The following is a 24,186-nucleotide window of genomic DNA, read 5'->3' as shown; positions in this document are numbered from 1 at the left end:
TACGTTCGATCGAGATCGAGTAGCAAGAAACAGGAGTAGGATTTTGGGAATAAGCTCCGAAGGCGGTACAAACGAGCCTCGAGTCCGAAGGCTGCTCGAGGAGTCGGCTCGATAATCTTATCGAGCCCGAGGTATTGCTTCGAGGTCGGAAGTACATCACGCCCACCCCGAAGGTCGAACTCAAGCCAAGACCGAAGGGCCAACCCAGTGACGGGTTCGAGCCAGTATCGTGCTCACAGACAAGAGCCGTTACAACCACACAAAGAGAGAGAATCTTGGCGGGAATTGAGAAAGAGACAAACCATCATGGGTTTTCTACTATATGCTTTATTTTATTATTTTTGTTATAAATAATGTAATGACCCTCTATTATAAAAGGGGGATCCTTGTAAAGATTGGACAGATTGAAAAACAACAGACTTTTTCTTATAGACAAAGATATCTCCTTGTGCCTGTTTTACTTCGTCCTATTCATTTTTTCTGTTCATCATTCTCATTTTCGTAGTCAAAATACTTGTATTGTTGTCTTTATATCAAAGGATATTACGTATCCTTAGAACCATACATAAATTTAACATTATCCGATTTTTTGGGTAAACAGACTTCACGCACACACATAGTCAAAGAGAAAACAGAAGTGTCCTGCAGCACATTTAGACACACAAGCACATTGCTCCACTATCCAAACACATTTACATATATACCTTTTATAGCAAGGAAGAGGAGAGAGAAGACAATGGCGATTGTAGCAGCTGAAATGATGCTTCAGTGCGTCTTTGATGGAAGCTTGTCAATGTTAGACATGGATAAGGAGAGACGGCCTTACCATAAAAACTGCAGTTGTGCATTGCACAAACAGAAGGGAGAACAACCAAGCAGTTGTGTCCATACTATGAGTATATCATTACCCAAAAGGCAAAAACATAAAGATATGACTTTGTCAATAGCAGCTTCCAAATTCTCTTTTCCATCTTCTTCTTGCAATAATTCATCAGTCAGGAGTCACAGCATACAACTCCAGGTTTAGCAAGTAGTTGACATATTTTTAAATATAGTATGAAGCAAAAGACGAGGGGAAAGGGAGCTTTGACGTAACTGGTAAAGTTGCTGTCATGTGATCAGGAGGTCGCTGGTTCGAGCTGTGGAAACAGCCTCTTACCGTGAGGCAGGGTAAAACTGCGTATAATAGACCCTTCTTCGGCTCTTCCCGGGCCCGCGCATAGAGAGAGCTTAGTGCACCGGGCTGCTCTTTTAGTCAGATGCAAAAGCCATTTCCTAATTCAGAGCCTTTTGCAGTTCTCTGAAATGTGCAGCTCTCCAGAGGATTTGAGTATATATACTACTATTCATCTACTCCATTTTTTGTATATTCTGGTAAGTTCATGTATACTTCAGTATCCATTTCATAGGTGCTGTAAAGTTCCAAAAGAGAAAGAAAATGCAACAGTTACGTTTTCGCTCTTCATGATTTCTATGAGCAAATGCTCCATTCATTTGTTTATTTTTTTCCCCAGGATTTAACATATTTAAAAAGGACAGACGTCAGATTGATAGCAGACCAGTGTTATCTGTTATGAACCAGCCTCAGTCCAATGTGGATACCTGCAATGTTGTCACACAAGTAGAGTTTGGGCCAAGAAATAGGACCAGAAGACCTTCATAAAGATTGAGTTGGGATCCAGGCCCAATTAGCACCTATTTAAAAAAGGACCAGCGGGTAGAATGAAGGGATTATGCGAATTATGTTGAAGCCTCGGCTCAGTCCGTCTCTCATTCCTTTTTATCTAGTTTCTCATCCCCTTTCTTCTTAGCTTCAAATTGCAATTTCTCTTCTTATCTACTCTCTGTTTTCTTTAGTGTTATTTTCTACTGTTCTATTGATATTTGGTTATTGTAATTCAGTTTAGTGAGTTAATATAGTCGGTTGGTTTGGGTGTGATATCTAGTTTGTTACATTATCAAAGGCGAAAAGCGTCCGTTAGCGCTTTAAGCGCAAAGCGCAATTAAAGCATGAGCTTTAATGAAAAAAGGCACAACTGAAGAAAAAGTAAAAATATGTATATGTAGTCCAAGACTAATAATTATAAGCATGAATAACAAATATATGGACAAAGAAATTGAAAAAAATTACGATAAAGCAAAATATCAGTTGTTTAATGTCGCATTTACAGGATTATATTCATTGGCAAAGACAATTATGCCTTAGAGCCTTGATGCGACACTAAAGCGCCCACAAAGTGAGGCGAAGCGTTCAACGTGTTTTGAGCCTTGCTTCAGGGCTTAAGCGCACACCTTTGACAACACTGACATTGCATAACATAATAAAAAAGTAATCCATTTCACAGAGCACAAAATAAAATCATTCTGACAGAACTTGCAAACTACACAGTCCTTGTGATTGATGTTTGAACATATTTCCCTACATGCACATGCACCTGAAAGTATATCACAAGTTATAAATGACTGGATAGTAGCTAGTCGATCACCTAACAATGGAACTACAGTTTAGCTGTGCAGAAGAACCTTTTTTCTTTTATGTAAATACTGAGAATGCAGCATTTGAGTTCTCAAATTAATCACATTGTACAAGTTTGTTACTAGAACTAGTTTTTGTTCACTAACAAATCGTACGCTGATTCTGAGCTTTGCTAACTGAATTCACCATCACTTCTTGATCTTCATTTTCCTTTTCTTTTCCCTTTTTATTTTCCCTTTGTATTTGCTAATAGATATAACTTGCCAAGATTTCAACTTTTCTTTCTTCTATCCTGTTAGGCTCCCAGTCCCCAAATTAATCCATTGGTTTGTTATTTCCACTTCTTATCCTCATAGTCTCTCAAATTCTCTTCCTTCACCAAGCCAAATGGTTTGTTCATAATTCATTCTGTTGGGTTTTTAAGCTTAAATGTAGCTTAAAATTATTAGGTTTTTAAGCTTAAATGTAGCTTAAAAGAGGATGAATGGGAAATAGAGGGTGAATAGGAAATGGAGGGAAATTGAAAATATTTGAGTTTCCCTCCTTGACAAAGGTACATTGTCCCATATTGGAAGAGGAAAAGGTTTTGATGGGTATATATACAATTGCACTTCTTCTAGTTCTTAAAGAGTTAAGAAGAAGGCAAGCCTAGTGCTGTCGTCGTAGCTCGCTCGGCTTCGGATTTGGATTTGGATTTGGTCAAATAATTGATTGATTAATTTTTTGGACCAAATTTATTTGTTAATAGTAAATATTAACATACACCCGGTTTTTTATAAACGGAATATTAATATTAAATCCAATGGAATAGTATATGCCCTTCGCTTTTTGTAAAAGACATTTACAATATGGTCGAAACAGTTTGCAACTCTTCGGATTTGAAGAGTTGCACCTCTTAAGTTTTGAAGAGTTGCACCTCTTCAGTTTGAGCTCAACATTGGCTTATAAATACCAGTCCATTCTCTCAGATTTTCAATACGAATTTCTGACTTCTCCTCATTTCTTCTGCATTATTTTAACTACAAACAAAGCAACAGTAAGTGTGATTTACTACCGATCTTTGTGTTCGCTGAAACACTGGTGTTTGAAGTATCGCTACACCAGTGTTTAATTCGTTCTATCCTGGGAGAAAATAATTCACAAACTTGGGTACTAGGAGGGGATTAAATTCCTTAAGGAAACACTATGAATTCAGTGGGCTCGGATTAAATTCTGTTTCTTTTACATTTCTGTTTATATGTTATTTTATCTTCTCCAGAATTATTTTACAAATACAGTTCAATAACAAGCTTAAGGAATTTAATATTTTCTGTATTTGTGTTATACTCACTATTTCTGGAGACTAAAACCTGTGTGGTTTTCTACTCCAGTGGAGATTAAAATCTACGTGATTTTAACGTTTATTTGTGTCATTCTTTTACAGAAATGACGAATGACAACGGGAACCAGACTGTTCCTATGGTGACTGCCAATGCATCGACAAGCCAAACAACACCAGCATTGGCACCGACAGAAAAACTCGAAAAATGTTCTGGGATTGATTTCAAGCGCTGGCAGCAGAAGATGTTCTTCTACTTGACGACTTTAAGTCTGCAGAAGTTCATTAAGGAAGATGTTCCTGTTCTGCCCGACGAAACTCCAGAAAATGAACGCTTTCTCGTGACTGAGTCGTGGAAGCATTCTGATTTTCTATGCAAGAATTACATTCTTAGCGAACTAGAGGACGATCTGTATAACGTCTATAATAATACGGAGACGTCAAAATAACTGTGGATAGCACTTGAAAAGAAATACAAAACAGAAGATGCTGGGTTAAAAAAATTCGTTGCCGCTAAATTTTTGGACTATAAAATGGTAGATAGCAAGTGATTATTCACAATCTTCTTGCTGAAGGTCTTGTCATCAATGAATCGTTCCAAGTTGCAGCAATGATTGAGAAGTTGCCTCCTTTGTGGAAGGACTTCAAAAACTACTTGAAACACAAACGAAAGGAGATGTCCCTTGAAGATCTCATTGTTTGGTTGAGAATCAAAGAGGGCAACAAAGCTGCTGAAAAGAAAGGCCGTGGAAACTCAATAATAATGGGAGCAAACATTATTGAGGATAGAAAGAGAAAGAAGGCTTATTGACCGAAAAGCAACCCAAGCAAGAAGCGGTTCAACGAAAATTGCTACAACTGTGAAAAAGCTGGACACAGATCTGCAGATTGTCGTGCTCCAAAGAAAGACAAGAAGAAGGGTCAAGCAAACATGGTTGAAAAGCACGAAGATATCAATGACTTGTGTGCTATGCTTTCTGAATGGAACCTGGTAGGAAATCCTAAGGAGTGGAGGATTGATTCTGGAGTCACTCGCCATGTTTGTGCTGTTAGAGAAGCGTTTGCTACATATGCTCTTGTTAGACCCGAAGAGACGCTTTCTATGGGAAATTCTGCAATGGCCAAAATTGAAGGACCTAGGAAGATATTTATGAAAATGACTTCTGGTAAGGTGGTGACTTTGAACAACGTCCTTCATGTTCCCTAGATTAGAAAGAACTTAGTCTCTGCTGGACTTCTTGTTAAGAATGGGTTTAAGTGTGTTTTTATATCCGATAAGGTTGTAATAAGTAAGAATGAAATGTTTGTAGGAAAAGGTTACCTCAGTGAGGGCCTTTTCAAGCTGAATGTATTGGTTATTGAGAATAATAATAAAATTTCAGCTTCTTCTTACTTACGTGAGTCAAATGAATTATGGCATATACGTTTGGGTCATTTCAATTACAAAACCTTGCGGAAAATGATTAATTTGGAAGTATTGTCAAATTTGTGTGGAATCTAAGTATGTTGAACATCCTTATAAGTTAGTTGAAAGGAATTCAAATCCTTTAGACTTAATTCACACAGATATTTGCGACATGAAGTCAATACCATCTCGCGGTGGAAAGAAGTATTTCATAACTTTTATTGACGACAGTACTCGATATTGCTATGTTTACTTACGTAATAATAAATATTAAGCAATAGATGCATTCAGGCAATACAAAAATGAAGTTGAAATGTAACTTAACAAGAAAATTAAAATGATAAGAAGTGATAGGGGTGGCGAATATGAATCTCCTTTTGAAGAAATATGTTTAGAATATGGAATAATTCATCAAACAACGGCCCCTTACACTACCCAATCCAATAGGATTGCGGAAAGAAAGAATCGTTCATTAAAGAAGATGATGAACGCATTGTTGATAAGTTCTGGTTTGCCACAGAACTTGTGGGGGGGGAAGCTATTCTTACGGATAACCGGATACTAAATCGAGTACCCCATAGCAAAACACAATCCATTCCATATGAAAAATAGAAAGGAAGGAAGCCCAACTTGAATTATTTTAAAGTGTGGGGGTGTTTGGCAAAAGTGCAAGTTCCTAAACCCAAAAGAGTAAAAATAAGACCGAAAACCGTTGATTGTGTTTTCATAGGATATGTGACTAATAGTAAAGCATATCGATTTCTGGTTCATAAATCAGAAAATCCTGACATTCATAATAATACGGTTATAGAATCAGATAATGCTGAATTCTTTGAAAATATATATCCGTATAAATTGGAATGTGAGTCGATTGGTGAAGGATCTAAACGATCTCAGGAAGAAACAAAAGAAAGTATATTTAATCAGGAGGATCCAAGACGTAGTAAACGTCAAAGAACGTCTACTTCATTTGGACCAGATTTTGTGACTTTCTTATTGGAAAATAAGCCTCAAACATTTAAAGAAGCTATGTCTTCTTCGGAATCATTATTTTGGAAAGAGGCAGCTAATAGTGAAATAGAATCCATATTGAACAACCATACATGGGAATTGGTTGATCTTCCTCCTGGAAATAAACCTTTGGGTTCTAAATGGATTTTTAAGAGGAAAATGAAAGATGATGACACTATTGATAAATATAAGGCAAGACTTGTAGTCAAAGGGTATAGACAGCGAGAAGGTCTTGATTATTTTGATGCATACTCTTCAGTTACAAGAATTACGTCCATACGAATGTTAGTAGCATTAGCTACAGTTTATGGTCTTGAAATTCATCAAATGGACGTTAAGACGGCCTTCTTAAATGGAGATTTGGAGGAAGAAATCTACATGGAACAACCTGAAGGGTTTGCTGTTCCAGGTAAAGAAAAGAAGGTATGTAGACTTGTTAAGTCTCTTTACGGACTAAAACAAGCACCCAAACAATGGCATGCGAAATTTGACCAAACAATGTTGTCAAATGGTTTTAAGATAAATGAATGTGATAAATGTGTGTACATTAAAAATATTCCAAATCACATAGTCATTGTTTGCTTATATGTGGATGATATGTTGATAATGAGTAATGACATTGCCAACATAAATGCGACTAAGCGTATGCTAACTAGCAAGTTTGATATGCAGGACTTGGGAGTTGCTGATTTATTTCTGGGGATTAAGATCAATAAGACTCCTCAAGGTCTGGCATTGTCACAATCTCATCATATTAAGATAGTACTTGAAAAATTCAAGCACTTAGGGTTTAAAGTTACAAAGACTCCAATTGACGTGAATCTTGCATTAGCAAAGAACAAAGGCCAAAGCATATCACAATTGGATTATGCTCGTGTGTTGGGATGCTTAATGTATATCATGAATTGTACACGACCAGATATAGCTTGTGCTATAAGTAAATTGAGTCAATACACGAGCAATCCAGGTCAATCTAATCGGAAGGCAATGAAACGAGTTTTGGGATATTTAGAACATACCTAGGACTTTGCTTTGCACTACAGTAAATATTCTGCGGTGATTAAGGGATACTGTGAAGCAAATTGGATCACCGGTTCAACTGATTCTAAGTCCACAAGTGGATATGTATTCACTATTTGTGGAGGAGCGGTATCTTGGAAGTCGTCCTAGCAAACTTGTATTGCTCGCTCTACAATGGAAGCTGAGTTCATAGTCTTAGATAAAGCCGGTGAAGAAGCTGAATGGCTCCAAAATTTCTTAGAAGACATTCCATTTTGGCCCAAACCGTTAGCACCAATATGTATACATTGCGATAGTCAAGCGGCAATTGGAAGGGCTGGGAGTGTGATGTATAACGGTAAATCTCGTCATATACGACGAAGACATAAAATCGTTAGGCAATTACTCTCTAGAGGAATTATCACGATTGACTATGTAAAGTCAAGCGATAATGTGTCGGATCCACTTACAAAAGGCCTAACTAGAGAGGTAGCTGAGAAATCATCGAGGGGAATGGGACTATGGCCGAGAACACGCCATTGTGGCGGTAACTCTACCTAGAAGACTGGAGATCCCAAGATCTAGGTTCAAGGAGATCAAACAAAGTCATTAATGACGGTTCAACATTATCAACTAAAAGTTTGGTCCATTCTCGTGATGAAACAATGTTCAGTACCAAGGATAAAGCATTAAGGCTTTTTAATGATTTCTAAATTTGATACGGGGTATATCAAATAGTGTATCTACGGGATGACACGTTTAGGAATCACCTATATAAGTGTGAAGTGTTAGCCGTTTCAAGGGAAATTTCGTAAGGCCAATTCTCTACGCACTTATTAAACCAGGCGGTGTTTATGGCTGAAACGAACACAACAATGAGAGCCAAAGACAGTTAAGGGTTGGTTATGTGACTTATGGTTGTCTAGGTATTCACCAAAGTTTGACGGTTCAAAGATATCAAATCTGCCGATTGACCGAGTATATCCGACATAAGTTCACTACGGAAAGTTCAAAGAAAAACCTACTTATCCAGATGCAATTAATCTTTGCTTGCGAATCACATAGTTTTTCATGCATATTTCCGTTATATAGCCATTCCCCATTCATGTGGGGGATTATTGGATTTTTAAGCTTAAATGTAGCTTAAATTTATTGGGGTTTTAAGCTTAAATGTAGCTTAAAAGATGGTGAATGGGAAATGGAAGGAAATTGAAAATATTTGAGTTTCCCTCCTTGACAAAGGGACATTGTCCCATATTGGAAGAGGAAAATATTTTGATGGGTATATATACAATTGCACTTCTTCTAGCTCTTAAAGAGTTAAGAAGAAGGCAAGTCTCACGCCGTCGTCGTCGTCGCTCGCTCGGCTCGGCTTCGGATTGGGATTTGGATTTGGATTTGGATTTGGTCAAATGATCGATTGATTGTTTAATTTTTTGGACCAAATTTATTTGTTAATAGTAAATATTAACAAAAATATAATATTAATATTAAATCCAATGGAATAGTATATGCCCTTCGCTTTTTGTAAAAGACATTTACAATATGGCCGAAACAGTTTGCACCTCTTCAGATTTGAAGAACAGTTTGCACCTCTTCAGATTTGAAGAGTTGCACCTCTTAAGTTTTGAAGAGTTGCACCTCTTTAGTTTGAGCTCAACCTTGTCTATAAATACCAGTCCATTCTCTCAGATTTTCAATACGAATTTTTGACTTCTCCTCCTTTCTTCTGCATTGTTTTAACTACAAACAAAGCAACAGTAAGTGTGATTTGCTACCGATCTTTGTGTTCGCTGAAACACTGGTGTTTGAAGTATCGCTATACCAGTATGTAATTCGTTCTATCCTGGGAGAAAATAATTCACAACCTTGGGTACTAGGAGGGGATTAAATTCCTTAAGGAAACACTGTGATTTCAGTGGGCTCAGATTAAATTCTGTTTCTTTTACATTTTTGTTTATATGTTATTTTATCTTCTCCAGAATTATTTTATAAATACAGTTCAATAACAAATTCTCCTTCTTCTTTCGGTCATTCCCCGTAAATATTTCTCTGTACTTTAACCAATTTAAGAATTCTTTACTTAACATAAATTGTGTCCCTGTACGACACAAATGTTAAAACAATGCACCATTTTACATCATCAACAACAACAATAAACCCACTAACAATAATAAAACTATTGTAATCTACTAGTGGGGTCTGGAAAGATTAAAGTGTACAGACCATTTTACATCCTTTTAGATTATAAAACTAAGATCATTCCATTTTAAAGTCACGAGAATATTGTGAGAATGAGCCAACTTTTATGTCTATTTTAGTACATACCTTGCTTAGCAAATACAAGGAAATATGTATGAATATACTTTCTAATCCTTTTTAGCACCATCTATCACTTTCACCAGATCAGTCCAAATTTTCATTTCATCAGTTTCTCCATATTCAGAACCGGCTTGAGTTGCTAATTTGTCCTCTCAAATTTTTTTGTAATCTCTCCTTTATGTTCTTCTAATCCTTCTCTGCCTTCCAAAAAATGTAAGATTTGTGTGTGTCAGTGTGGTAATCATAGAAAAATGGAACAACAACAACAAAAATATACATAGTATTATCCCACACCGTGGAATCTGGAAGGATAGTGTGAACGCTGATGTTCTTCTGGACCTCTTTGCCTCTCAAAGAATGTAAGAAAGCATTTTCTGCAATACAAGGAAGGAAAATTGGTGGGGTTGGTTACTGTCTCTATGACCCCCAGTAAAATGAATTGCATATTAAGCATTATCAGCGATACATGGACAACATAGAATTTTGCTTAAAGCAGGAGCCCCCCGGGGGGGGGGGGGAGGGAGTTTACATGTAACGATCAACTCGAAGATCAAATAACAACTTGCAGCTTGAATCATTTAACTCCAACAGAGGTCATCAAGTCTTCATATTCAGGATCACTCTCTTATTTTTCTACAATTGCTGGATTACCACCAGGATGAGGACGCCGAGGGACAGAAGTGGGTGAGAAGGGGTCATATATTTGTTGTGCTCCAGAGGAGCTGGAAGCAGGCCTACTGTGTCGAAAGAATACATTGTTGGGAGCCTCAAAATTTTATGGTCGAAGCATGGCCGTAAGATTATTTTGCTGAAGAGGCATGGGGTTTCCTACTCTAGGAGGGAAAGAACCTACATGATTAGGAGCTGGCCTAAAGTTCAGAGGTTGCATTTGAGGGCCAGTAGGTGAAGCTATACCCTGATTTGAAAATGCCGGGTGCCTAAATTGAGGGAGAGGGCCAGCAGATCCTCGAGTAAAATCAGGTGACATGTGTGGTCCTGGCTGATTAATCTGATTGCTTAATAGATGTCTTGGGAATCCTTGATTAACAGGTGGGGGATTTGTGCTGTCTATTGCTGGTCGTAGATAAGGGCGCATCATCTGGTTTGGAGGTGAAAATTCCTGAGAACCAAATTGACCAGCTGGACTGGAAACAACTTGAGAGGCTGGATTCTGTGGATGGTGAGGCTGGAATGTAAAATCAATACTGGTCTGCAGTGGTTTTGGAGTTCCAGAGGAAGGAGGTCTCATAGAATTAATATTAAGAGAACTTCCAGGAGTTGGATTATGTGAGAGATTATGCATGACTGTTTGTCCACTAGATACAGGGTGGTTCAAGAAATGAGCAGGGGTAGATCCTGAAGATGGATGCATTGGAGGAGGCATACGTGTTTGAGATTGAAAAACAGAATTAGTTGCCCAGTTCCGGAGGTCATTTTTGCGAACCATTATGCGGGCCGCAGAAGCATTATGCGATCGCATATCCGACCGCAGAGTATGTTTGGTGCTTCATTTTTATGGTTTTATAAACCTGACCCCATTCTTATAAAACACTATTGGGGGTCATTTTGAAGGGTTTCATATGATATTTTAGAGGGATGTGAGAACATCTTAGAGAGAGAAAGTGAAGACCAAGCCATTTGTCCATCAATTCTTGTTCAATGTTTGAAGATTTCACAAGGATCTTGCTAGGGCTTCAAAGAGGTAAGAATTTATTCCCCCAATTCTTCAATTTCGATTTTTGGGGTAAAAAATGGGAGATTAAGAGTATGATTCTTGGGTGTAAGAGTATCATTTATATATACACGTACGAATTACGTTGTTGAAAGATTGTTGAGTTCAAATAGGTAAATATTGGGTTGAAAATAGTAGAAATTTTCATAAATTTTAATTGAAGATTTGAGGGTCGAGTTGATGTCGGAATTTGGTGAAATTTGTATGGTTGGACTCGTGGTTGGATGGGCGTTCATATTTTGTAACTTTTGTCGGATTCCGGGATGTGTGGCCCACGAGCGATTTTTGAGTTAAATTTCAGATTTTATTGGAGAAATTAGTATTTCTTTATGGAATTAATTACAATAATTGGTGTTGACTGAATCGAATTAATTGTGGCAAGATATGAGGCTTTCGAAGACCAATTCTCGTGGCAAGGGCATAGCGGAATAAAGAATTACACGGTTTGAGATAAGTAACCATTCTGAATTTGGTCCTGAGTATATGAAACCCCGGATTATGTGTTATGTGATTGGTTTTGAGGTTACGTACATGCTAGGTGATAGGCTTGTGGGCGTGCACCATAGGAATTGTGACTTGGTCAATTCCATAGAATTGTGTAGTTGAATAATCTGTTGATACCCGTACATTTTTCACGTATTAGGAAAATTGAACTATGAATCATGTTAAACCACGTGTTGACACTATTGTAAACCACATAGGTCGTGTACATGTTGAATTATCTATTAAATTACTATTTTATACTCAGTCATGATTTTACTTGCATATTACATCTCAGTCTCTCTTGTTCATTATTGATGCATCATATCATTATTGTTGGGCTGCTTATCATGATTTTTGAGAGCCTGAGAGACTGGAAATGTTGATGAGTGAGTGAGGCCGAGGGCCTAATTGTGAGGATATTTATGGGATCGGGCCGCATGCCGCAACATGTTTCATTGATTTATGCCATGATTGGCTTGTTATAGCGCTTGGACTGAAGGAGCCCCTCCAGAGTCTGTACACACCCCCAGTAAGCGCAGATACCTACTGAGTGCGAGTTCCGAGTGCTGAGTAATTGAGAGGAATGAGTGACTGTGAGGAATAAATGGCTGTGAGGAAAGAGTGACTGTGAGGTTGGAGTGAATGGGAGGACTGAGTGGCTATTACTATGAGATGATGCATTGATTTCATTATTGCTACATTTCAGCTGTCATATATGACTGTTTTGGAAAAATTTCTAAAAGACATTTTCTCCTATCTCAGTCGGAATTGATATGAAATTACTGTGGAATTTAAAATGTTGAACTTGAGAGCATGCCTACCCTTTATGTTGAAAATCACTGTATTTGGACTTAGCTGTAAAGCTCGTCACTACTTTCAGTTCTTTATTTATTATTGTTACTTGCTGAGTTGGTTGTACTCATATTACACCATGCACTTTATGTGCAGATCAAGGTGATCCCGAATACAGTGGGTGTTGATTCTTTCACACAGTTGATTTTTCGGAGATTTAGAGGTAGCTGTCATGTTTCGCAGACCTTGTCTCTCCTTCCCTATCATTTTGTTTATTGTATTTGGTCTCAGATTATTATAGATTATGTTTTCCAGACTTATAATTTATAGATGCTCATGAACTCAGTGACATCATATTTTGGGAGTGCTTGTATCGGAATTTACGAGATTTTTGGTATTGTATTTAAACATTATGTTTTCAAACTTAAAGGAAATCGTGGGTTATTGATGTTGTCGACTTGCCTAGTATTGAGATAGGAGTCATCACGATATGTTAGGAATTTTAGATCGTGACAGTACGATGCCATGGTACCTTCACCAGGATGTGATTGTCCAAAACCGAAGGATTATATAGAGCATCTTCATAGACAGAGGCTACTTCAATTTTTAAGTGGACTAAATGAGTCCTATGAGGCACCGAGGAGGCAGATCTTAATAAAAACTGTAGAACCTACCTTGAATCAAGCCTATGCAATGATAATCGAAGATGAAAGTCAGAGGTCCAGCTTTAATTCAGCAGGAAAGGTTAATCCAATGGCAATGCAAGTTGGACTAGGACAACCATACAAAGGAAAGAAACCTTACATGTACTGTGAACATTGCAACATGAAAGGTCACTTGAAAGAAAATTGTTACAAACTAGTTGGTTATCCATAAAACTTCAAAGGAAGGAAGAAATTTGTGGCCAACAATGTGATTAGTAACTCTGATTTAAACAAAAGGACTCTATCAGTGGATGATGAATCAAGCTTTAGGCACACAGGTGACAAACCTTTCTTCACTAAGGAGCAATATGATCAAATTCTCACTATGTTAAACAAAGAAAATACTGAGCCACATGTGAACATGGCAGGTATAACGTCTTTTATGGCGGACTTAGATTGTGAGGAATAGATAATCGATTGAGGGGCTTCGTATCATATTACTGCTAGTCTAGATACATTACAAAGTAAAACTAAGCTAAGATCGTGTAATAAAGAACAGGTTAACCTACCTAAAGGAAAGTCCACTATAACACATAAAGGAATAGCAGAATTCCTAGAAAATATGAGAGTACACAATGTACTTTATGTTCAAGACTTTAAGTTCAACCTGTTATCAGTTTCAAAACTGACAAAGAAGCTCTCTTGCTCTGTCAATTTTTTTTCTGATTTCTGTGTATTTCAGGACCTTTACAGTGGCAGGGTGAGGGGGATTGGTAGAGAAAAGGGAGGACTATACATAGTCAAGAAAGATTCAAATAAGAAGATGCAACTGTCAGTGATAAATGTAGCTGTAACACAGCATAAAAAGGATAGCATATTATGGCATATGAGACTTGGGCATGCTTCAATAAGCACCATGAAAAATGTGAAATCTTTGCAAAATAGATTGAGTGATGTCAATGTAAATAGTGATTGTTCTATCTGGCCTCTTTCCAAACAAAGCAGATTATCTTTTCCTGATAGTCAATCTAGGAGTCAGTCTGTATTAGAGCTTCTTCACATGGATGTCTGGGGTCCCTAAAAAATTCCTACTCATGATAAGAAGCAGTTCTTTCTGACAATAGTTAATGATATGTCTAGATTCACTTGGATATATTTGTTGCAGTTTAAGAGTGATATGTTTGTTATACTGAAAGTATTTCTTGCTATGATAAGAACTCACTTTAATGCAATTATAAAGATCATTCGTACAGACAATGGAACTGAATTTTTTAATCACCCATGCACTGGTTTACTAGAATCATATGGCATTCTACATCAAAGTAGTTGTGTCTATACTCCATAACAAAATAGATTTGTGAAGCGCAAACATAGGCATATTCTTGATGTAGCAAGGCACTGAAGTTCCAAGGCACCATTCCAACCAAATTCCAGGGAGAATGCATAGATACAGTTGTGTATCTCATCAACAGGTTGCCAACTGATGTTTTAAGTGGAATGAGTCTTTTTTAGGTTCTATATGCCAGACCATATGTTCTTGCACATCTGAAGGTGTTTGGATATCTGTGTTATGCTGTGAATCTGCCCAAAGGAGACAAGTTTACCACTAGAGCCAAGGCTGTTGTATTCTTAGGTTATTCAGCTACTCAAAAGGGTTACATATTGTTAGATCTTGAGACTAAGCAATTGTTTGTTAGTTGAGATATGGTATTCAAGGAGCATATATTTCCTTTTCAACGGGCTGCCAAGTTCCCCTATTCCTCATCTATTGGTTACTCCTCCACAGCTCATGACAGGGGAGATTGCAAGATCATGAAGCAGTGGACTATGAATTATATGAGGAAGCATACTCAGTTGACAATCATGAAGGATCTGAGAGTATTAGCATTATCCCCGATGGATCTGTTAACCATATATATCCTGTTGAGGGTGAAGCTGATACTACTCACAATGAACCAGTAGATGATATTGTCAATAATAATTCTGAACCAGCTGAGGATACTCATGCAATGACTAAAGGTGAAGCTGAGGATACTCATGCAGTGACTGAAGGTGAAGCTGCTTCTACAATTACAGACACACCTGCAAATATTTTTGAAGGCATTACCGACACTGATCACACAACACAAACCTTGAGAAAGTCAGCAAGGACTGCTAAAACACCACTGTGGCTTCAAGATTTTGTGACCAGCAAGAAGGCAAATGGAGCAACACTACACACTTTAGCAGACTGCATCTGTTATGACCATGTGTCAGAAATATATAAGAGCTACTTGGCCAAACAATCAGCCCTCACATAACCTAAAAACTTCAAGGAAACATCTCATGATGAAAATTGGATTGATGCAATGAAAATTGAAATTAAAGCATTAGAAGACAATGATACATGAGAGAAAAATAGACCTACCAAAAGGCAAGAATGCAATTGGATCTAAATGAGTCTACAAGATAAAATACAAGTCAAATGGAGATGTAGAAAGATATAATGCTAGATTGGTCGCAAAGGGTATAACCAAAAGTAAAGATTGGATTACCATGAGACTTTTCACCTGTTGCAAAAATGGTGACAGTTAGAACACTGATTGCATTGGCAGCATCAAGAGGTTGGAACTTGTATCAAATAGATGTCTATAATATATTTTTGCAAGGAGATCTATATGAAGAGGTGTACATGGAGCTTCCTCAGGGATTCAGAAAGTAGGGGGAGTCAAAGGTTTGTAGATTGAAGAAATCATTGTATGAGATTAAACAAGTCTCAAGGCAATGGAATATAAAGCTTAGTGAGGCATTAATAGAATCAGACTACAAACAGAGCTTATATGACTATTCTATGTTTACTAAAAGTAGGGGAGATAGCTTTGTGACAGTCTTGATATATGTGGATGATTTGTTAATAACAGGGAATGATGAAAGTCTCATAAAGGAGACAAAAAATGTACTACATCATAAGTTCAAAGTGAAAGACCTTAGAGAATTGAGGTACTTTCTTGGAATAGAGATCATGAGATCAAGAAAGAGAATCGTGTTAAATCAAAGAAAGTATGCATTGCAATTAGTGTCAGATATGGGATTAGGAGGAACTAAGCCAGCAGCAACACCTGTTGATTTGAATCAGAGATTCACTTCACAAGAGTATGATCAACATACGGGTGCAAGAGGAGATGAGTCACTACCTGATGCATCGGCCTATCAAAGAATCATTGGGAGATTGCTTTACCTAACAATTACCAGACCAGATATTAGCTATGTTGTACAGACTCTAAGTCAATTTATTCAAGCACCCAAGAGATCTCACTGGGATGTAGCAGTTAGAGTGGTAAAGTGCATCAAGAAAGATCCAGGAATAGGAATACTTATGAGCAGTCTACAGTCAGATACTTTAACCTGCTACTGTGATGCTGATTGGGAAGCATGCCCTAACACAAGAAGATTAGTGACTGGGTTCTTAGTAAAATTTGGGGAGTTCCTAATATCCTGGAAATCGAAGAAACAACAGACAATTTCAAGAAGCTCTGCAGAAGCAAAATACAGGAGTTTAGCAACAGCTACAACATAAATAACTTGGTTGTTAGGACTGTTCTCAAAATTAAAGGTGTTCATCGAGAAACCTGTAGATTTATTCTGTGATAGCAAGGCTGCATTGCATATTGCAGCAAATCCTATATTTCACGAGAGGACAAAACATATAGAGGTCGATTACCACTTTGTGCGAGACAAGATCAAGGAAGGGAAGATAGTAGTATATCATATTGGGACCAAAAATCAACATGCTGATTTACTCTCAAAAGGTTCAGGGAAAGTGCAACATTGTTTCTTACTAAGCAAGCTGGAAGTGATTAATGTTTTACACCCTTCAGCTTGAGGGGAAGTGTTGGAATAGTTAGTGGTTAGGACTTAACTGTGGTTAAGGGAGTTAACTGTAGAGGTTAGTAGGTTGTTAGAAGTTAGTTGATTCTATTGTGCATATGACATTTGGGTGACAGTTGTAGGTTAGGTCGGTTGATTAAATTTGCACTGTATATATGTATACATTATAAGCTCATTATGAAATAAGAACATCTTTTGTCATTCTCTTCTCGAATGTTCTAAGAGAAATTCACAAACCACCCTTGAAAGAAATCCCGTACTCTCTGTAGCCTCATTATCGCCATTTTCGGACTAAGGGAATTAGCTTAGATGGAGGATAATAGGAACAAATTTTTAGTTGTTTGAACAAAAATAGAAAGAAAAATCTATATATACAATCAAACATCGAGTCCGGAAATTCGAAAAATATTCACTGCCTCAATATATATTTTCCTCATAATTTGAAGTTATATTAGTTAAATAGTTACCAAAAATAAAAATAAAAATAAAAATTGGAGTGAAGGACGAATAGGTTGGTAGGTACCTTTGAAATTGAAGGTCTGTTCGTCGGAAGGGGGGGAGATGATTTCTCATAGCCGACGCAGGAGGAAATGAAGATTACTAAGGGCTCGTTTGGTACGTGGGATAAGGGAATTAATCCCGGGATTAAATTTGAGATGTATTTGTATTATGTTTAGTTGGGATACAATTATGGTATAACTAATTCCGGAATTAGTTATTCCGAAATTATAGTATTTTTTAATCCCTATAGGAGGGTGGATAACTAATCACAAAATAACTAATTCCTAGATAATTAATAATGGGGTAACTTGTTTCTCAACCAAACGATCAAAAGCTTATACCTTGTATAAATTTTATGAGAGGTATGAATCACCAGAAAATGACAAAAATGGTACTTTATGTTTGAGTATAGGTTCACAGTAGTCCCCTTAAGTATGCTCTTAATTTTTTTTAGTCCATCACATTTGCCATAATTCAACACTTTTGGTCTCAAAGTCAAATATTTAAGGAACTTTGTCTCTTAGATTTGATTAGACCTATAAAAAAGGAGGAATTTAGCGGGAACTCACATCTAACAATATATTTTTGTAGTTTCTGCTATTTTTGATATATTTTTAGAGTATGATGCAACGTTTTGAGTTGTTATTTATTCTATTTTTGGTATATTTTTGTGTCTACTGCACTTTTTTATTGCATATTTTAGAATTTGATGGGGCTTCCCTAGTGGTTAAGGTTAAATCCTGTCTTTCATAGTTGATAAGAAATATCTATGATGTTTTTCGAAAAATTAGTTGTACTTTTGTTTAAAAATAAGTAGTAAAAAATGTTACATAGGTTAAGTAAAGCATTGTTTTAAATTGGTTAAAGTATAGAGAAACTAATAGACACGAATAACCAAAAGAAGAAGCAGAATGAACTATTGTTACCTAATTACCAATGAAACAGGCCTTTTTTTTCCCTATGATTCTTTTGTCTGCACTTATTGGTTCTTTTCTATTTATGTACTTACGTGTGTTTGTAGAGGAATTGTTGAGAAGCAAGAAGTGACTTAGCTGTGTATAGAAATATACAGGGATAGTTTAGTTTATTTAATTGTACTTATAGTCGGTTATTAGTCAGTGAGTTAGTTTAGTAAAATATTGTATATAAGCTAGCTCTCACTCATTTTACAGATGAATGGAACAGTTCATTTTCTTCAACACTCTGAAACATTTTCTGCTATCTTCTTCTTCTTCTTCTTCTTCTTCTTCTTCTTCTTCTTCTTCTTCTTCTTCTTCTTCTTCTTCTTCTTCTTCTTCTCCTCTCTAAATATAGGGTATCATTCCGCCATTAATGCAGGGATCTCAGCATGGTATCAGACCAGAGAGTTTCGTCTCCAAGCTCATGAATTGATCCTATTCTTCTCCTATAAATCTCTCTTCATCTTTGCATCAATTCTTCAAGCTCCAAAAATTTTCAACTGAAATTGAAATTGCTCAACAATAGCGACTGAGGATCTCAGTCACGAAGCCACAACTGTCACACCAGAAATTACCTCTCAGATGTCATCAGACGATGAATTTGAAGAAGGAATCACAATTCTACCCAATTATCCATTATACCTCGCTCCTGGTGATACTAGTGGAATCTCTTTAATTTCTTTTCAATTGACAGGTACGGATAACTATTCCTTGTGGTATCGATCAATGTGAATTTCTCTACTCGGTCGTAACAAACTAGGAATGGTAGATGGCAAGTGGAAGAGGGAACGATTTCGTGAGAAGTATTGGTACCAGTGGGATAGGTGCAATGCAATAGTACTGTCCTGGTTAATGAATTATGTTGCTCAGAACTTGATTAGTGGAATTGCATATACTATGAATGCTCAAACAGTCTGGGAGGAGTTACGTGAGAGATTTGATAAAGTTGATGGCTCTAGATCCTTCAATTTACATACTGACATTGCAACCCTAACTCAAGGTACTCTATCCATTTCTACTTATTACTCAAAATTAAAAGATCTGTGGAATGAATTTGAGGCATTAGTGCCACTACCTGGTTGTGACTGCCCTAAGTCTAAAGATTTTGTGGTGTTTCTCCAAAGACTGAAGCTGTATCAATTTTCCATGGGCTTAAATGCCAACTATCAAGCTAGAAGTCAGATTTTACTCATGTCCCCATTACCTACTGTGAATCAAGCATATGCTATGCTTATGAGTGATGAAAACCAAAAGGCTATTGTTGCTAACTCTGGTATTCTGGGTGTTTCCCCTCCTAATATAAACTCAGGAAGATATGATTCTACTGCTTTGTATAGCTCTAAAACTAGAGGAAATCAAAAGTTTAGGAAAAATTATAATCTCTACTATGAGGTATGTAAGATGAAAGGACATACAAAGGAAAATTATTACAAAATAGTAGGGTATCCATCAGACTTCAAATACAAGAAGAAATGGGGAGTTGGTGGCTCTAGTGCATACAATGCAATAACTGAAACTAGTTCAATCCATGTACATTCTCCAACTCAAAAAATGTCAGCTCAGGTGATTGGACAGTACATGGAGACTCAGCCTGCTCAAAGAGAGGTTCAAGCCACTCATCTAGGTGTTCAGAATCAGAACCCTCAACTTGGTGCATGTACATTTACCAAGGAGCAGTATGATCAAATTGTACAACTCTTGCACAAGGTTTCCCCTTCAACTGCTAGTGCCAATACAACAGGTAAAAGTAGTATTTTCTTGGTGTCTGATAGTAAGCCAGATTGGATCATTGATACAGGAGCCACAAACCATATGGTAACTGATATTAACTTGATCAATAAGTATTCAATTAGTGAACCTATTGTGCCTAAGAAAGTGTTTCTACCAAATAGAGACATTACTCATGTAGCTTATATTGGAACTAGTTCTATATCCGCTAATAACTGCCTCATGAATGTATTTCATATATAATTCAAGTATAACCTTCTATCAATGTCTAAGGCAACCAAGGATCTATGGTGTTCTGCCTACTTCTATCCTGATTTTTATGTGTTTCAGGATTTCTCCAATGGGAAGGTGAAGGCGATTGGTAAGGAGGATAATGGGTTGTACCTATTGCTCAAACATAATGCAAGAACCATTAAGGCATTTACACTAGCAGCTCAAGGAAGAGAAGCTGTAGATATAACTCTATGGCATTGAAGGCTTGGCCCTGTATCAACTAAAGTACTAAAGAAACTACTGCCACTCAGCTTGGAAAGCATAGTAGTTACACTAAATAAGTGCAGTGTTTGCCTTTGTGCTAAGCAAACTAGAGTGCCATTTCCTTCTACTAGCATTAAGAGTACTACTTATTTTTACTTGATATACCTTGATGTATGGGGACCTTATAAAACTGCTACATTTGATGGAAACAGATTTTTCTTGACTGTTATTGATGACTTCTCTAGAATGACATGGATTTTTCTTTTACGCCTCAAATCTGATATATGTGTTGTGCTACAACAGTTCCTTGTCTTTCTTCAAACTCAGTTTCAAAAGATAATGAAGATAGTCAGATCTTACAATGGCACATAGTTTGTTAATTCAATCTATGCAGGTCTATTCAGGACTCTTGGAATTGTGCATCAGAGAACTTGTGCCTACACCCCTCAACAAAATGGCGTAGCTGAGAGAAAGCATAGATATATTCTAGAGGTGACCAGAGCTATTAGGTTCCAAGTACATATACCAATCAAGTTTTGGAGGCAGTGTGTCCTTGCAGCTGTGTACCTCATTAACAAAATGCCTTCTCCCCTTATGGATGGAGTTTCTCCCTATGAGAGGTTGTATGCTAAGAAGCCTGATCTTGGCCACTTAAGAGTAATTGGCTTCTTATGTTATGCAAAACAGGTCCATGAGGCAGACAAGCTTTTATCCAGAGTTAACCCTACAGTACATATGGGATATTCTCCTACTCAAAAGGGCTATATCTTGTATGACCTTACTTCTCATTCTTTTATTGTTAGCAAGGATGTGGCATTCAGAGAGGAAGTGTTCCCATTTTCCAGCACCAAATCTGTTCCACCACCTTTATTTGTTGATTCCCATTCTAGTTCATATCACTCTGAACCTCCTGGGATTGCTCACACCCTCAATGATCCTGCAGCTATAGAGGTGGAGAATGAAGATCTCACACAGAGGGTCTGTCAGTCACCTGATGTGGGAAATCCTATTAGATCCAGATGTGTTGACACCACCACCAGTTCACAGAGCACCTCTGTATATTTAGTTACACAAGACACTAATCCTACACTGAGGAAGTCCACTAGAACTAAACAACCTCCCATTTGGATGAAAGACTTTGTTTCTCTCAACAATCACAAAGATGTTCCCTATGCTATCTCAAACTACTTGTCCTATGACACACTATCTCCTAAGTATCAGACTTATATTGAAGCCACTTCAACTATAGTTGAACCTTCTTCCTATGAGGAAGCTATTAAAGATCCAAAATGGGTAGAGGCAATGAAGGCTGAAATTACTGCTCTTGAAGACAATCACACATGATTTGTGGTAAGCTTGCATGAGGGTAAGAAACTTATAGGTTGTAAGTGGATCTATAAGATGAAATACAAAGCTTCAGGGGAGGTTGAAAGATTCAAGGCACGGTTGGTTGCCAAAAGCTATAGCTAAAAGGAAGGTATTGACTATAAAGAGACTTTCTCTCCTGTAGTCAAAATGGTGACTGTCAGGACTATTCTCTCTATTGCTGCTGCTGCTGCTGCACATTGGCACATCCATCAAATGGATATGTACAATGCTTTCCTGCAGGGGGATCTACATGATGAGATTTACATGACTCCGCCATAAGGATTTAAGAGTCAGGAGGAGTTAAGGCCAGCCTGCAGACTCTTGAAATCCTTGTATAGGCTAAAGCAAGCTCCAAGGCAGTGGAATGTTAAGATATCATCGACATTGTTACAGTTTGGTTTCAATCAGAGTCACTATGATCATTCCCTATTTGTCAAAGGAACTGGAAATGAGACTATTACTATCTTACTATATGTGGATGATATACTACTTACTGGTACAAATTTGCAGCTGATTGAAGATACCAAGAAAATACTACACCAAGCTTTCGAGATGAAAGACTTAGGAGACCTAAAATATTTTCTTGGCATTGAGTTTGCCAGGTCACAATAAGGTATTCTCATGCACCAAAAAAAATATGCATTAGAACTCATCTCTGATATGGGTTTGGGAGCTGCTAAGCCTGCAAACACCCCACTTGAACCAAATATGAAGCTCACTACAAGTGAATATAATGAGCATGTAGGGGCTGCCAAAACAACTGATGACTATATGTTGAATGATCCTAGAAGATATTAGAGACTTATGGGAAAGATCCTGTACTTAACAGTCACAAGACTTGCCATTTATTTTAGTGTGCATACACTAAGTCAGTTTCTACAAAACTCTAAGAAGTCACACATTGAAGAAGCTCAAAAGATAGTAAGATATGTGAAGAGTTAGCCTGGTCAAGGCATCCTATTGTCAAGTAATAAGAAGCATACAGTCACAACATATTGTGATGCTGACTAGGCAGCGTGTCCATTCACCAGGAAGTCTGTAACTGGATTCATGATTAAGTTGGGGGACTCACTAGTATCATGGAAATCAAAGAAATAAAGTACCATATCAAGAAGCGCTACTGAGTTAGAGTACAGAAGTATTGCATCTACTATAGCAGAATTCATATGGATTCTTGGCTTGATCAAAGACATTGGAGTTAAGGTAGAATTGCCTGTAAGCATTTTCACTGATAGTAAAGCAACAATTCAAATAGCGTCAAACCCAGTCTTCCATGAAAGGACTAAACATATCGAAATTGACTGTCATTTCATAAGGGAAAAGATTCAAAAGGGGTTAGTTAAGAGAGAGTACATTCCAACTAAAGATCAACTTGGGGGGGGGGGGGAGTGTTGAGAAGCAAGAAGTGTGGTTGGGGCGCCCTATTTGGTTGCTCCCATTTAACTTGTACCCACTGTTTAAACAATTTCAGGTTTCTTCTTCTTCTTCTTCTTCTTCTTCTTCTTCCTCTTCTTCCTCCTCTTCTTCCTCTTCCTCCTCCTCTTCCTCTTCTACTACTTAACATTCTTTTATTGACAATAGCTTGCTAAATAATACATAATTTGGAGTATCACATAGTAGTAAACAAAAACAGCTGAAAGTACGATCTCACAAGCAAGGAGAAAAAGTAATACAATTACAGTTGATAGATAATATATAAAAATGACCAGTCAAATATACACTACAACAATCTTTCACGTGCAATCCCAATAGCTGAGCTCGCAAAGAAAGTTACCATTGTTAATCAAAGGCGAAAAGCACAAAAAAACTCTAAGGTCCGTTGGGGCTTTAATAAATAAAGTGTGGGCTTTAACAGTGACGGGCCTAGAGCATTAAATATGGGTTCCCGGGAACCCAATAACTTTTGCATAGACCCTGCATTTATATTAAGAAATTTACTAAATACTGTAAATATCTAACTGTGAATCCAATTATTATTTCATATTAATTTTAGATTATGGTAGGAACCCATAAACGCCAAATCTGGACTTTAATTAAAAAAAAGGGCAAAAGGAGAAACATTACAAATATGTATGTGTAGTCTAAGACTAACAATTATAAGTAA

General features: G+C 37.2%; 2 protein-coding genes across 2 annotated transcripts; both read left to right on the top strand.

The window, feature by feature from the left end:
* Positions 1–13,063: 13,063 nt before the first annotated feature.
* Positions 13,064–15,482, top strand: LOC142172418 (uncharacterized). The gene is made up of 6 exons (XM_075236029.1): positions 13,064–13,370; positions 13,491–13,597; positions 13,925–14,248; positions 14,348–14,512; positions 14,695–14,874; positions 14,979–15,482. Exons 1-6 carry the CDS (start codon positions 13,064–13,066, stop codon positions 15,480–15,482), a joined length of 1,587 nt encoding a protein of 528 aa, XP_075092130.1.
* Positions 15,483–19,271: 3,789 nt separating this feature from the next.
* Positions 19,272–22,058, top strand: LOC107791056 (uncharacterized). The gene is made up of 4 exons (XM_075236028.1): positions 19,272–20,465; positions 20,568–20,704; positions 20,798–21,000; positions 21,109–22,058. Exons 1-4 carry the CDS (start codon positions 19,272–19,274, stop codon positions 22,056–22,058), a joined length of 2,484 nt encoding a protein of 827 aa, XP_075092129.1.
* The last annotated feature ends 2,128 nt before the right edge of the window (positions 22,059–24,186 follow it).

The sequence above is a fragment of the Nicotiana tabacum genome, chromosome 18 (assembly GCF_000715075.1).
Source record: "Nicotiana tabacum cultivar K326 chromosome 18, ASM71507v2, whole genome shotgun sequence".
Classification (NCBI taxonomy): Eukaryota; Viridiplantae; Streptophyta; class Magnoliopsida; order Solanales; family Solanaceae; genus Nicotiana; species Nicotiana tabacum.
Note: the sequence above shows the minus strand (reverse complement) of the source record. Positions and strands in the feature narration are given on the sequence as shown.